The 15,540-nt window shown below is 37.9% G+C and overlaps 1 protein-coding gene and 1 long non-coding RNA gene across 5 annotated transcripts in view; one reads left to right on the forward strand and one right to left on the reverse strand.

Moving 5' to 3' along the window:
- LOC145458412 (uncharacterized) overlaps window positions 1-7,182 on the reverse strand; it is a 222,961-nt gene extending 215,779 nt beyond the window's left edge. Inside the window, exon 1 of one of the 2 annotated variants that reach the window (XR_013921138.1) lies at window positions 7,004-7,182. This is a non-coding gene — a long non-coding RNA (uncharacterized LOC145458412). Of the gene's footprint in view, window positions 1-5,023; window positions 5,160-7,003 lie in introns of those variants that run through there. The other variant, XR_013921137.1, reaches the window with a different exon arrangement.
- Window positions 7,183-9,755: 2,573 nt separating this feature from the next.
- On the forward strand, window positions 9,756-14,412 carry LOC145458407 (uncharacterized). Of its 3 annotated transcripts, none has more exons than XM_080336771.1 (5): window positions 9,756-9,907; window positions 10,160-10,265; window positions 10,375-10,504; window positions 11,331-11,422; window positions 12,969-14,412. In XM_080336771.1, exons 1-5 carry the CDS (start codon window positions 9,897-9,899, stop codon window positions 13,158-13,160), a joined length of 531 nt encoding a protein of 176 aa, XP_080192897.1. In that variant the 5' UTR covers window positions 9,756-9,896; the 3' UTR covers window positions 13,161-14,412. The 3 variants fall into 3 exon arrangements, with proteins under 3 accessions (XP_080192897.1, XP_080192896.1, XP_080192895.1); XM_080336770.1 differs by lacking the exon at window positions 9,756-9,907 and having other exon boundaries at window positions 9,926-10,265; window positions 12,969-13,184; window positions 13,690-14,412; XM_080336769.1 differs by lacking the exon at window positions 9,756-9,907 and having other exon boundaries at window positions 9,928-10,265.
- Window positions 14,413-15,540: the final 1,128 nt, after the last annotated feature.

Genomic DNA, 15,540 nt, shown 5'->3' on the forward strand with positions numbered 1-15,540 from the left:
TAAAGAAGCTACGCAACGCAAGCTACGAACTTTTGATATTTCACTGTTTCTCATACCAGTTTGATAGTTTCTTGCGTCCGTGGTTGTACCAAGTCACGGCATTCTGAGTCACAAAAGTCCTTCTCTGATTGTAACGTTTGACACGACGAGTACGAGTAGGCTATAAGTAATTCTACAAAAGGTCGCGCCCCAGTCCAAATCACAATTTTCAGTCACGAATCATCAACGGGTCATGTTTTACCATCATGAACAAGTAATGTCACGTGATTGTTGATCTTCCACTGCGTGGTAACTTTTGGAAGTGATGTAATAGTGAAGTTTGACGAGTAGTTTCAGGCTTCTGGAGTAGTTTTAGAGCGAATTTCAAGTTCTCAAATTAAAAAATAAATTTGTAGTTAAATATTGTCGAATACTTCGAAATCCAAAATGCCGTCGCGGGCCGCACAAAATGGTCTCGCGGGCCGCGTGTTTGAGACCTCTGGTTTAGTGTGTCATCATATATCGTCTAAACGTGCAAAACGCGAAAAAAGTTATATAATTCATGATTGAATCGTCAATATGATCGGGAATTCCGTGTATATTACTATCATTTTTTTTATCCTCACTCTAATCAATTATTCAGATTTACCGGTAGAGCGGAGTGAGGTGCCTCGGAAAACGTAGGGTCCGTAAATAGTAATTAAACAAGTCAAGTCGAGTCAAGACAAGTCAAGTCACGAGTCAAGTCACAATTCAAGCCACCCCATCCGCGTCAGCGGTGTCTTACAAAAAGCCTAGAGGTGGGCCGTGCTATAAGTCAGCAGTTACGGAAAATAAGAAAATTATCGGCCTGGTGTAAATGACCATAGTAGTCGACAAACACCATGAATACCCCAAAACAAACAAACAAACAAAGTCAAGTTGAATTTCGAAAGTATGAGGCATGCTTACGTCATTGCATTTTGCTAGCTGTCTGAAATACAGATTGAGTGGTCAACTGGTCATTGATTCTGAACCGATGAACGAAAATATACGCAAGAAGACGCTGTATCGCTCACATACACGTAGAAATGCTTATCTACTTACGTGATTACATAGCATCAGTTTATATCTACCAGCCAAAATAGAGAATAGAGAAACGAATTGATAAGTTGCAATACATTACCTATTTACAAATTGATATGATACAATTCGAGCCTGCGCTGATGGCCGATGACTATATAACCTATATTCGAATTCAATTTAAAAAAAAACAAGAGGTTTGGTTATGAGGTATGAACAGAGAACAGAAATAGACATTTTGCTGTTAAATTACATTACTATACTAGTTTACGACAGCGTAGGCTGTAAGCTTCGATCACTTCGTTTGCGGTCAATTTATTTGTGAGAGAACAATGGAGGCTCAGTAAAACGCACGATCATTTCGCGAACGATCCTACCATAAGCAAGATACAGTGAATTTTATCGACAGCGATTGCTTGATGACTTGAAATTACCTCGAAAAATTTTGCTCCGAGTAACGAGTCAATCCACATTTCTGATACGCCGAGTCAAGTCAAGTCAAGTCATTTTAGCATAGTGACTCGAGTCAAGTCATGCCATACGAAAAAGGTGACTCGAGTCATCCCAACACTGGTGTTCACTGTTCATTATAGAGTACAGGTCAGGCTCAACTCATCTTATTGAAACTCGTTGGTGACATCGAATACCTTCTTTCTCAATATACACATTTATCTCACTCCTACTATATTTATTTAAACAGATAAAAGACAGTTCCTTTGTATATCTTTCAAGTAGAGCATGTCGGTACTGATAGACGAGGCTGAGTCACGTCATATAGAATGTCCCCAGCCATATGGCTGAGTTGAGTCATGCGCAATGACTTGAGTACAAGTCGACTCAATAAACAAAGTGACTCAAGTTGAGTCATTTTCCATGACAAAGAGTCAACAAAAAATTGTTACTCGAGTCATTACAAACCTGGTGATGAGTCACCAGTTTGGTTCCACTTGATGCAACGAGACTCTTATTGTAAATTGCAACCTGCATGCATAATTAGTAATTACTAGGGCAAGTTTTTGTTTCAGTCAAATCCGACGAAAGTTGCACTTATTTTTCACAAAAGTTACACTAAAAAGTTGCATTTATATGGACAAATCCCTTGAAATTATGCGGGTGTGAGATACTCAAATCGATCCGTATCCAAGGCACTGTAGCCAGTGCTGGCGACTTCAACAAAATCAATAGCCGGAAAAAATTGACCCATGCAGTGAAAATGTTTGTTTGTTTTTGGGGTATTCATGGTGTTTGTCGACTATACTATGGTCATTTACACCAGACCTATATTCTTCGTATTTTCCGTAACTGCCGACTTATAGCACGGCCCACCTCTAGGCTTTTGTAAGACACCGCTGACCCGGATGAGGTGTTTGTTTGTTTGTTTGTAATTTTTGGCTGACGTCAAGTCAGAAAGGTCCTCAAATTTAACCGACAGTGAAATAATTAAGCGATCTATTTACAGATAGTGCCAAATATTTCCAGTAAAAAGTTAGATATATGAAAAATCGAAAAAAATCTTGCAAAAATTTACATGAAAAATCGAAAAAAAGTTGCATGAAATATCTAAAACGTTGAAAAAAATTGTCTGAAAAAATGGAGGAAAGTTGCAAAAAGTTGTTCTATAGGATTCCTCCAAATAGCTTAAAACACCATAATACACAACTTCTGTGTATTTAGGAAGCTGTAAAAAAAGTTGCAAATGCTTGCTGTTGCCAATGATATATATACATACAATGATTGGAAACTCCAGTGAGCTCTGCGTTTGAGCGCGTCGCGAGTCATGCTTCACTACAGGTATGAAATCGATGTAAACCAGGGGTCGGCAACCTTTTGCTAGTCGCGGGCCAAATTTCGGGTGTACAAGTTTTTGGCGGGCCGGAATTTTTCTTAGTACTATATTTTACGCTCACTTCGGTATATTATCCTACATTGCTGCAATCTCAATCATGCCAATCAGAAGACACATGTACTTACACTTCAACAACACAGAATAAATGTGACAATTGACGCAGCTTGCTTTGTGAAAGGTTTTCAACTTCTGGTAACAAGTCGGATGAAACAAGAATCAGACCCTATTCAAAATGGACGTCCGAAAAACGTGATCTTAGCTTGCTCTTCGTGAATTTCATTGTTCAAAGCTATTGTTCACATGCGTACGTGCTTCCAAAAATCGATGCAATTTCTTTTGCATTGTTGGTCGAGCTGGGATAAAGACAAATTTCAAGAACGTACTCTTTGTCAAAGTCATGTAGCTTTGTATGAAATTTGTCATTCAATTCAACTGCATCGCATTTCAGAAAGGCCCAATTGAAATTTTCAGGCAATGGTATTGGCGTCCACATTAAACGGAGTACTGAATAGTCAGAATTCATTTTGTAGAGAAGGAATGTCAGAAAATTGGGTGAATATTCAGTAGTTAAATTTCGTATCACAGTTACAAATGTAGTGTTGGTACTAGGTTTTCTGCCCTCCAGTATAGGAAAGTGAGCATAATATTCTTTGTAGGCTATACTGTTGACATTTCCAAAGTCACAGATTCGTTTTGAATGCGCCTCAACATCTCATGTATTTAGTTGTTTTCCCCCTGAAGTTGCAAATTCAATTTGTTCAGATGTGACGTTAAATGTACCAGGAATACAAGATGAGATACCGATTTTCGATTACAAGATTATGAGTCGGCGATATTTGTGTTTTCGAGGAAAGTTGCTACTTCATTTCTCAGTTCATACACTCGTGTAAGCATAGCTGCTTGACTTAATGCGCGAACATGACAGATATAGGCCTACAGGACATCGCCATATTGATTCTCTGCTTCTAGTAATATCTGGCGTAACTGATTCAGTTAATGAGACAAAAATCATATTAACAGTTTTCCCCATTGTGGCCAAAACACTATTCAGGTTTGTTGTCCTGGCACACAATGCCGTCTGGAGAATTGAACTATAGATAGGCTAACTAACATACGGAGGCTAGTTATCTATAATTGAACAGTTCGAGATTCTGTCATTGCGTCTGAGATGTTCCAAGCGTTTTTGAAGCAAAGGAAGGACACCTTTATTGTCACACCCCATTAGAGTGGTAAACCCTTTAAACAAGTATGGAACACCTTCGGTTGCGAGATACACTCGATTGATAAGCACTGATCCAGTCTAGTCTATCGCCATCTCCTACTTCAACCACCTTCGTTTTATGGCGTAACAAATGACTAATACGATGTAGGCTACTATTATAACGTGGCAATGCCACATTATTTTCATGCAGTGCTGCACTGCAGATTGAAACTCATTATGAAACGGCGGGCCGTATTCTTGTGATAACTAATTATTATGTCGCGGGCCGGACGATTTCGCTTGGCGGGCCGGATCCGGCCCGCGGGCCGTACGTTGCCGACCCTTGATGTAAACAAACGGTTCGCCAGCAATCTTTCTTCAGGAACTGGCGTTAACGTAGTGAAAAGTTTTTTATCGATACCTCTTTTGCACGTGAAATGTGTGCATACTGTACAGGTTTTGGCCAATACCAGTAGCATGGCTTAATATTCAGACGAAACTGATGTACCAGTGTGCCTACCTGATGAACATTGTGATCGGAGGTGGTCTCGCAGTATCAAATAAAGGTGGATACTTCATAGTACGAGCTAGAGTTGGGATCAGGTCACTATCTTCAAGTCATTGCAAATTTTTAATCAAGTCACGAAGTCATTTCTAAATTTTTCAAGTCAATTCAGGCAGGTTCTAAAACTGACTCTGAAGTCAGGCCTTCTGAAGTTGTGAAAGTAGGCAAAACTTACTTGAGGATATCGCAAAAAGCATCACGTTTTTGAAGTAATAATAGTCATTATTTCTTTGTTACGGAGATTCATCTTGTGATCCGAATGCTCATATATACAATTGAATAAAAATAAAAATATTTTTATTTGATACATATCAGGAGTAATCGTCAACAGCTTGTAGATACAGTATACAATTGACTAACAGATGTATACAAAGTAAAGTCTAACTCATTTCTTCATACTACTCGAGTACTTTTCAGACCGTTCATTTTCTGCTTCAACAAGTAGATTTCAATATCCAATTGACTGAGAAACGTCTGCAAAACCTGGTCTTAACCTACTTTTTCAAACTACGGTACTTCATGAGCAATGCTCCCTCTAAGCTGCGCACGTGCGCAAATGCGCAGTGCTGAAGCGGTCCCTGCGCACAGAAAATCTAAGTTGCGCACAGAAAATCCGAAGTGATGTTTTTTTGAAGTCGTTGCGCACTGTTGTCCAAGGCACCACGCAGGCGCGCAAACTCGTGAAAAATTAGAGGGAACATTGCCAGGGGCAAATAGTGTTATCGCTGAAGTCTTACATCGAGGTACAAGTGCGGCCAGCAAAGGTAAATACTGCACTCTGTGAAGAAATGAGACTTTGCAATCACGAGCGCCTAACGAAAAATCTTTTCTTATAGTATGGTCTCGTACGCGTGAGCGATACTGATATCATTTCAATAGCGCATTATTTTTCGGGAATGGCGAAATAACATGGTTTAACATAGTTATAAATAACAATGGGCGAGCTCGAAGTTAATCTGCGAGAAACTAGCGCATAGTCTTCTCCGCGTGTCATGAACATTGCGTAAGATTTCCTCAGGACCGTATCTGCCGCACCCAAACCCTCAATTAGGGGGCCGAGATCGAAAGGAGCCCAAAATTATTTCGTGAATTAACATAAATCATGGTGTATTTTTTGGGAATTTTTTCAAAATATTTATCGCGCCGCGCGCGAATTAATTTTGTCAAATGTCTTGACTATTGGGTACCCGTCCCACAACAAAAAATAGGCGTGATTAAGAGAAATGGGCACTTGGGCGTCGGCCATTACCTTATGCCACGGCGCACCAAGACATATGAAGTTATAGGCTATGTGACATGCGACTCCGAGAAGTGCGCCAAAACGATCAGCAGCGAGAAAAGCTTGACCGAAAAGGACTGCCCTATATGCTGACCGAAAACTTCGATTCATACATATAAGTTAATTTGTCCATAGGCGCGTAAATGGCTGGCGCTGAATGTTCATGTGCTGGCGATCCTAGTCCCACAACAAGACAAATGCCATGTCGAGGGAACATTATTTGCCAGTTGAGAAATACCAATTTTAAATCGTGTTCGTGTTTTAGTTTAGTACGTTTGAGCGATTTCAATGTCTTTTGACATAGCCGATAGGTCACGAAATAGCATCATATAACGAAGTCATTATACCAACGAGTGCGCGCGAAGATGTTTAATTAATATTTAGAGGACCTACCTTTTCTAAAACACCTCACTTGATCAGCTTTACCGGTAAATCTGATTATGTGAGCAGAGAGATGATAAAATGGATAGCAATAGATATATGCTATGTAATTCCCGATCATATTGACCGATTCAATCATGAATCATATAAAATTTTCGCGCTTCGCGCGTTCAGGCAAGATAGCCACTAAGCCCCCCCTGACGTAGATGATATCGGCAAAAAGCGCAGAGCCCGATAGGGGGTCTGGGGGACTTCGCCCCCGATAAGTTCGATTTATCACCTTATGTGGGGGGCTGGTTGCGCACTATTGTCCAAGGGCCCGCGCAGTGAGTTAACGTGTTTGCGCAGACTCGTGAAAAATTACAGGGAACATTGTTCATGAGTACAATTTAACATGATATGATGGTATATCTTATAAGTGTATGTGTGCGCAAGAGCGACCCACAATAGGTAGAAAGTTCCTGCCACTGTCCATGTCAGGTTTGATAGACTTGTGCACAGCCAATGATCTATAAATGATTGTTCACAGCATATACTTTGTATGGTCATTAAATTGTAATGTTGTCCATGTCCAGTCCAGTTTGTCAACTCTTACAACCATAGTTGACTTGCAAGATGGTGACTTCGAAGAATGGGACGGAATAGAGACTATCCAACAATTCCCTTCACTCAACAAATCTCCGAACTTACACATCACCATCTATTCCCTCAACGGTCGAGGTGATCATGGAAGAAGTTGGTCGAATCCGAGCATCATAACAATGTGCCATCGCATGGGTATTACAGAAGCAGGATTTTGAACAGCTTAAATACCTCACCTCTTCATGGACTCCTAAATGCTCTGATACTAGTCGTGTCTAAATTTCAATGAGGATACCAACACCATAATATAATTGAGAATTTTATACAGGGTATGGATATTTCATTTACTATAACACTTGAAAACTGCATAAACAACTTTTGTTATCATGTCAGACTTGTTGTCATCTAAATTCAGAATAACGAGAACCAAAATCCTAGTCAACGGAAAGCATTCAAGTCAAGTGAATATCTAGCAAAAGAGGATTTTCATGTTTATGCAAATTACAATATCAGATATACCTATGTTTAAGCCATTTGATAATTGTACTGTCTGCATCTATTTTTGTTGTAATTTATGAAACTGTGCTGTGGTATTATGAACAATCGAATAACTGTGCCTAGTAGTTGATAACGTCAATGTTTCTTGTCACGTAACAAAAATATATATTCTCAAATGTTATTTTTTCGAGCTTTCTTATCCTCTCTTAATGACAATAACAGGACAGCAGTTGGATGGTAGAGCAGCGATCTCACATGACGTTGGACATCGGAGGGCATTCAAGCATCAAGTACCATGGCATTTGAACACTAGTATGTTTCAAGCCGTTCAGTCAGTTCATAGTCGTTCAGCAAGATTATTTTTCTCTCCATCAATCGATCCAATGAGTATCAATCCAATTCGGCACCATTCGTCAAAGTATTATTCATTTTGACTACAATCTTTGGAAATATCTCAATGTCTGAAGCAAAGTGGAACATGACATGGTTGCTTCTCATGGACGGCCTGGCGTGCCGAAATCCCATAAGATAATGATTTGCACTTTTATTAAGATCCCTGAATCCTTTTCAATTTCCTCGCGGCTGTGGGTTGCTTTGCGGCTGTTTCGATACACGAACAATTTTTTCTTGAAAGTTTGAATGGACTATAATTTATAAAAAATGTTAACGATCCTGTAAAAAAGTTATGCATTAGACATTTACAGAATGGGAATTTCTTATGTCACAGTTTTGCCTGTCAACTACAATTGAAATCAAGTTATTTATTCAATCCGTCAAGTATGTTCCGTACTGCCGCATATGCAATATATATGAGCAATATGCATATTCAAGAGAGAGATTTTGCATTGGATGATTGTGGAGTTACATTGCTGGAAAAATAACCTGAGTATTTGAGGCAGCAGCACATACAATGCAAGTTGATGCTCATGCTCAGGTCATAAAGCGTGATGCAAATGGCGAAAAGTTATGAAGGTTATACATAAAAAACCATAGACGTACACACTATACAATGACGAAGGTTACAAAATCATTTCCTAACCTTTCAATGAATAAGACACCATATAATGTTGCTCGCAAATGCATAAATCATCTATTTTGTACAATCCTTCCAGCTATCAATCTTAACGAGTACTCCATGTTAATTTTCAAGGTTTACAGGCAATTCATGGGGAACACTTCACAACGGGTAGTTCATATCAAAGAAGTGCCAAAACGTTTACCAGGTATATTTTGAATAAATGGGCATTGGTAGACGCTTTCGGACACCCCGGTGTGAAAGATTCAACTATTGAGAGTAGTACGACATATCACGCCAGGTCGATGTGCACAATACCAACTATGGAGTGATTATCCTCAATGTCATTCTAGTGCATTGTTTTGCCGATGGAATATTGTTTGGAACAATGCCGATTCTCATTATTCATGTGGATTGAACGGCCTGACCCGGTAAAAAGTTATATCTGTTAGCATTTTACCAATCAGTACAATGTTAGTTTCCGGTTAGTTCCGATTTTATATTATATTATGAAGGTACAATCGCTATACTGATACTATGGTTGCCAGTGAACTCGGCCCTACAATATTACAACATATACTATATAAAACAACTTAGTTGCTCACACAATTATCGTAATCAACCCTTCTATTTAAAAAAATCAGGTGACATAAATGCTGCCAGAATATTTTAAAATCCTCTTTTAACAATCCTTCTAGCTTCTGCACATCTATATTGACGCTCACCCACAGTATCTATTAATTTTTTTGGCTGTGTCGTACATGCATGGTTGCAACCGATGCTAAAATGCCTCACAGCTAGTCGGTACTTTGATAAATGTGCATTGTTAAAAGTTATATTACATCCTAGTATGCAGCACTGCCTCACTATGCTCAAGAATCCAACAAAAACTAAACCAATTGGGGAAAAGCAGTGAATTAGTACCCCAGAAAGGTCGATTGCAGCACTCCCCCACAGTCGACATACGCAATTCCGTACCTCTACTCAAGCATATCCCGCGACGGACTGATTTCGCCGGGAATCTATCTTATAGCGTTAAGGGGCGTGGCAGTTTCCAATCATTGTATGTATATATATCATTGCTGTTGCCCTAGTATAATTACCTTGCTGGTCGAGGTTCGGTTGTACGCCATACCGGTACTGCACTGATTGTAATGTGCTAGGAGTCGATTGGTGATGATTATAACGCGTTTGCGGAACATGACACTTTTTAAATTTTTATGGTCGCAAAAGTTATTTATAGAAGATAATCTATAAGTTATTATTGGCCTACTTCACCAATCACGGCCACGGATCGCCTCTCTCGCTCGTCATATGTTGACGCCACTGTGCTATATGACGCACGTACAAAACAACTACCCGGTAAAATTCCCCGGTATATGAATGGGTTTATCCAAACAGGATATTTTTTACGGTACTTCGCCATTGAAGTTATAAAAGTGGTTACGGTATATCAAGAATGCTCAGGCAACGTGAAAGATTGAAGAGATGGAGCAGCAGTAAGTGTATTTTGATTATCTTATGTATCAAATATACTAGCTCAGCGAATTAATTTGATAATGCTGTTGAATTGTTCATCAATGATATTCGTAGGATGCTGTGAAACTGATATTGGCGTAACTTCTTTTAATGTAATACTGTAATCCAAGACTTTCACTGGCATATTATAAGCCAATGAAATGTGTAAATGGGCCTGGGTCTGAGCCTGAGGGAAAGCAAAACACTTAATCACCCATGATATTTTTTTACAGATATTACTGTCTCATACTTGCATTCCTTGTTCTCATAACTTGTGATGGTGTAAAAGGAGTAATTTCAACAGAAGATAGAAGAGCTATTGCGTTGCAGTACATGCCGGTAAGAACAAATGATGAAAACGTTTGAAGCAATATGGGTATTAAAATCGACCGTAGCTACAAGAAATCTTGATTGAAAAATCAGTCATAAAAAATTCGTTACATTGCAGGAAATTGATCAAGAGAGATTGGAGTGTAAGCTTGGGCAGTTCTACTCATACGAAACTGAAACTTGCAAGTCTTGTTACCGTAACTGTGGAGACAGCGTAGACCTTATCTCATGCGGATTTGAATGTCAAAGTAAGATGCTACAGCTACATATATTGCATAGCACAGATATCAGAACAGGCCTATTGTTTTATACATGGATTCTGTATGCACCTTGGAAGTTTGCGCAGAATGACATAGCATGACAAATAAATTATAATGAATTCAGGCCTAGGTCTTATAATCCCGCATCTCAATTCCAAGTTCATGTACTTATTTGTTGTGCGAATTGGAGAAATATTCTCTAGTGCAGATCTTCAAAATCGAAACAACAGCCACTCTCACAAAAAATATTTGAAATTTTGAATTTGCAGCTCCACTGATCAAAAATGAGTTACTTCAAAAGTTCACTGGGAATTGACTCTGTTCATAGCAGTCTCGGAATACTGTTTGACTCGCTTTTGACCATGCAATCATTGACACGCTTTCTTGTGAGAACATCTCCAAAATGCCTTCGTACTGTATTGAAAATGTGACTTCAAAATTGATGCGTAATGGATTGAAAATGTAGTTTCTGCCGTAGCTGTTCTACAATTATACATTTTGGCGATGTCACAGTAAAGAGGACACGAGTGTAGTGATTACTAGTATATTACATTTTAAAAATGCATTGCTGTCACCTGTCACCATTCCAGTATGGCATTTTATTGTTTTGTCAAAATGGAAGCATTATATTATAGTGTTTTGGCAATATGTAAAACACACCTGGATGCTTGATATTGTGCATAAATCATTCTGTGCTCCTCTCCGACTCTTAATGGTAGTCGCAAGACTATCAATGGCCGTTGTTACCAGCAGGCATTATACTGGATCCGATGCTAATAATACAAAAATGACATACCTATTTGTACGTTAACAGGTTACTTTGCAATAGTGAACCTCACAGCCAAACTGCACGAACAAGAATCCGTTTATCATGTTAATGCCAGCAAAAGCGAACAAAAAGAACAGGTAAGCTACTCCCCGGGTAGTGTGTTGCATTAATTTTCTTTCCACTTCTCTCTAAGCTCTCATACGAATGAAACGACTCGTCTACTTCTGTAAATCATTAGTTTTTGGGCTTTGCTTGTATCACTTTTGACTCATTCCATTATAATTTAGCAAATTTTTTGACATTTGTAATGCAGGCTGTCAGACTTGTCCAATATTTACAAATGTTGTTCTTTAATGAATTCCAAGTGGATTACAAAAAACAAAATTGAAAAATTTCCAACTGTTCAAAAGATAATTGGATTCTAAATTCAAAAAACTTTTATTTGCAATTGTTGATTGCTTAAAATAGTATTTACGGTGAGCAGCAGAGACCAGCTGTTCACCGTAAATACTGTTTTAAGCCATGAATAATCTGAAAGACCATATTTTTTTGAGATTTTATGAAGGAATAGATTGCACTTCGAAAATCCAATTTTATATTAACCATACTGCTTCAAAGTACATTTTGCAATAATTTTTTTTTGTGGAAACTGAACACCACATGGATTTTCAAGTCCGCCCCCCTCCCAATTTTTTTCATCCGTAACTTTTTTTTCATTGAGTTTAGAGCAAAAAAGTTGATTTTTTCCAATTCCTTGGCCCCAGAATTGTATAATTAGACATTTTAATTGGTTCTCCACCATCAATTTAAGTAAAAAATATCGATTCCACCATCAATTTAAGCAAAAAATATCGATTTTAAAGATTTTTTGCATGCAGCGCCACCTAATGACAAGAGAATTTTGAATCGCATTATCTTTTGAACCGTTGAAAATTTTTCAATTTTGTTTTTTGTAATCCACTTAGAATTCATAAATGAACAACATTTATAAATATTGTACAATTCTGAGGGTATGCATTACAGCCCTTGCTAAATTATACTGGAATTAGCCTTTTGTTAGTGAAAATGATCATATCAAATGGACAAAATTGCTACTGTATCATGGTAGTGGGATATATTTTCGAAAATTGCTCTGCTTATGCAGTCCTAAGTCATTTTGCGTTGTTGCGAGGGTACATCTTGCAATTTAAAAAGTAACCCGCCTCCAATTTACTGCTAAAAATATGCGACATTTCGGCTAAACGTACTTTTCAAAACTGAATCGAGTACTTTTTACATCTTTCATTATCTACCTCTGTCCGAGTAGCGATGCTGACTACTTTAACCACCTCTGACAGCAATGAAATTAGTTACTTTTGTCTCTGGCTTCTCAGTCCTGGCTACAACACGTCACGACAAATTTTAATGATAAACATCGTCGGCCCAAGTTAGTTCAACAATACTCGGGATATTTGAACTGGACTGCTTCCTAGCTCGGTTTAGCGATTTGATTGGAATGGAAGCGATCGAATCTGCACAATTCACTTTTTGATAACGGAATTTATCAAATAAGGAATCTGCCTTGTCCTTGAGGTGACTAGTTTTATGAAAAATCAATGTGATAACATTAGCGGTAGCGTACACACCATAGTTCTATGAGATCGTTTGATTCTTTTCTCCACAGACATATTTGTTCTATTACAGGAGCTTATCGGACAAATCACTACCTGGCGGGGAGTTGCGGCTGGCATTTTTATGGTTTTTGCAGTCATCACAATCATATTGCTGGTGTGCTTGGTGAAATCAAAAAGGCGTTATGCGAAATTACGAAAGAGTAGACTAGGAATACCGTTTAGTGATGAAGTGGGATATAGTAATCGCGCAACTGGAGCATGAGAGGAAACTGTGCAGTCTCTGTAACTCTATTGTAATAGAAGTGAGATTTAGCTATGCCTGCAAGCAGTGAAGCCTGCTTTAACATGTAATTACTAGGGCAAGTTTTTGCAACTTTTGCAACTTTTTTTACAGCTTCCAGCAGCTTCCTAAATACTCGTAAGATATGTAGAATGCTGTTTTAAGCTGTTTGAAGGAATCTTATAGTGCAACTTTTTGCAACTTTTGTCCATTTTTTTCATGCAACTCTTTGCAACATTTTGCAACTTCTTCGGTTTTCATGAAAGTATTTTTGGTTTTGGTGAAATACACGGCCAAATTCGACTGAAACACCGTAAATGAGCACCGAAGTACGGGTATTTCGGGAGCTGAGCCGGTAAATTGACCTTTTTTTTTAGTCAACCGAGCAAAATGTGGTCTTTTAGTGCAACTTTTACAAGTTTTGTCAAAAATAAATAAATAAATGCAACTTTCCGCGGATTTAACTGCAACAAAAACTTGCCCTAGTAATTACATTACATGGGTACCGTACCTTGAATAATATGCAAAATGGGGAGTGAGCAAACTTCAAAATTTCACCGTATTCTTGTAACCATTGTACAGTTATTATCAAATTATGCTAGTCAGTTGTCACAGTTTGTTTGGCTAGCTGATAATCTCGTTTGTTATCTGATTAGCCTTACTGGAAAGGGTTTTTTATTTGTGTGCTGGACTTTTTCGTAAACCTCAAGTATTGCTGCGATCAATCTTTTCCGATACCATTTCATACATGTTACCTGACGATTTTTTTTTGTATGTTTGCATTGATTGATGCCGTTTTTCTAGGCCAAAATTGATTCTTGCATGTTGTTACTGACTATCCTTTCTGGCTAAGTTATATTTCTGTACTGGACTTCTTCTCGAAAACCTCATGTATTATTAATTTGGAACAATCTTTTCCGATACCATTTCGCACACGTTACCTGACGATTATTTTGTATACTTGCATTGATTGATGCCGTTTTTCTAGACCAAAATCGATTCTTGCATTTGTTGAGGGTGGCCGGTTTTTTGTCATCAAGAATTCGCTACTCACTTGTAAATGCAAAATCTGTTTAGTATGTATGATCAGATTCCTGCGATTTTCTGTATATTTGACTGATTGGTACTGTTATCTTGGACAAGTTCACTTTTGCATTCTAAGGGGCGACAGGTTTTCTTCTGAAAAATTTGTTGCTCACTAAAATGCTTAGAGTTGGCTGTGTCTTGCAACTGTCATTCAATAATAATATGAACTATTCAGAACTATTATTACTAATTAATGTAGAGAATTATGAGTTGGGTCAACTCTACTCAATTAGAAGTGGCGGGTGCTGTCGTAAATCATGATCAATTATAAGCGGAAGTAGCTATTTACAAAGCATGCCAAATATTTTTCAAGTACTTAAACGCTGAAAATCACTCAAGTTGAAAATAACTCAACACTGAATTTGGTCTAAATTGTTTTCTTATTCTAAATGCCATTGAAATGTAACAGATTTGGTGAAACTATTCGTTGCATTGCCTGTGGATAATAGAATATATGGAATGTACCAAAAATACTTTCATGTTGGTAACACAAAATGGTATGGAAATGCCTCAGTTATACTTGCTCTAAACTGGATATTATTTGCCGTTTGCTTGCGTCTTATATCTCGGTTTATAATATATGTTTGAAAGTCAACAGAGGATTGTTTTGAATCAAAATACATCAACAGAATTATATTTTAGGGTATTAGATTTATCATAATTGGAGACTTTTACGGATATCATATACATAACGAAACTTCAATTATGTATATAAGTATTTACCTAGATACTCAAATAACGTTACATAAATTAGATCAGTTTTATGTCTACCACCTATTTTAAATTCAAAATAATCAGTTGGAATATAATATTAATAACTTATCTTGAAGAAAAATGGTTCTTGTACTATTTTCGGTTGAAAGCAATTTAGTGCAGTTTTTCGAAAGATTAGCGCAATAGTCTGTCATTATGTTCGTCGCATCTGCACTGATACCTTTCTTTTGTTAACAATTGTTTTGATGCATTGGTGGAACCTTTCCACTTTCTATTCTCACTAATCAACAATATTATCAGAAAATATATCAAGGTGAACGAACAGGAAGTGAGATTTAATACTGATGTTTGCTCCAAGGTTTCCATATGCAGATACCAATTCTCGGACTAACTTTTTGTAGTTGGGTGCTTTGTGATCTTCCAAAATTTTTTATTTACTACATCCTAGTAGGGATTCCCTGCTGTGAGCGGTGAGCACCTTTCCTAATATTAAATTGTAATCCTTTGTCCGTATTCGAATCTGAGATCCATCAAAGATTCCAGATTTAAGCTTCTCGATTGA

This window comes from Botryllus schlosseri, chromosome 16 (genome assembly GCF_051294905.1).
Source record: "Botryllus schlosseri isolate E-star chromosome 16, Bs_hap1, whole genome shotgun sequence".
Lineage (NCBI taxonomy): Eukaryota > Metazoa > Chordata > Ascidiacea > Stolidobranchia > Styelidae > Botryllus > Botryllus schlosseri.

What these genes read in the sequence shown, in the direction of transcription:
- LOC145458407 (XM_080336770.1), top strand. Translation starts at nt 10,143, where the DNA reads ATGATATTTTTTTACAGATATTACTGTCTCATACTTGCATTCCTTGTT. An exon ending in TTGCGTTGCAGTACATGCCG is followed by an intron (nt 10,266 to 10,374) that starts GTAAGAACAAAT and finishes GTTACATTGCAG; the next exon opens with GAAATTGATCAAGAGAGATT. An exon ending in ATGCGGATTTGAATGTCAAA is followed by an intron (nt 10,505 to 11,330) that starts GTAAGATGCTAC and finishes GTACGTTAACAG; the next exon opens with GTTACTTTGCAATAGTGAAC.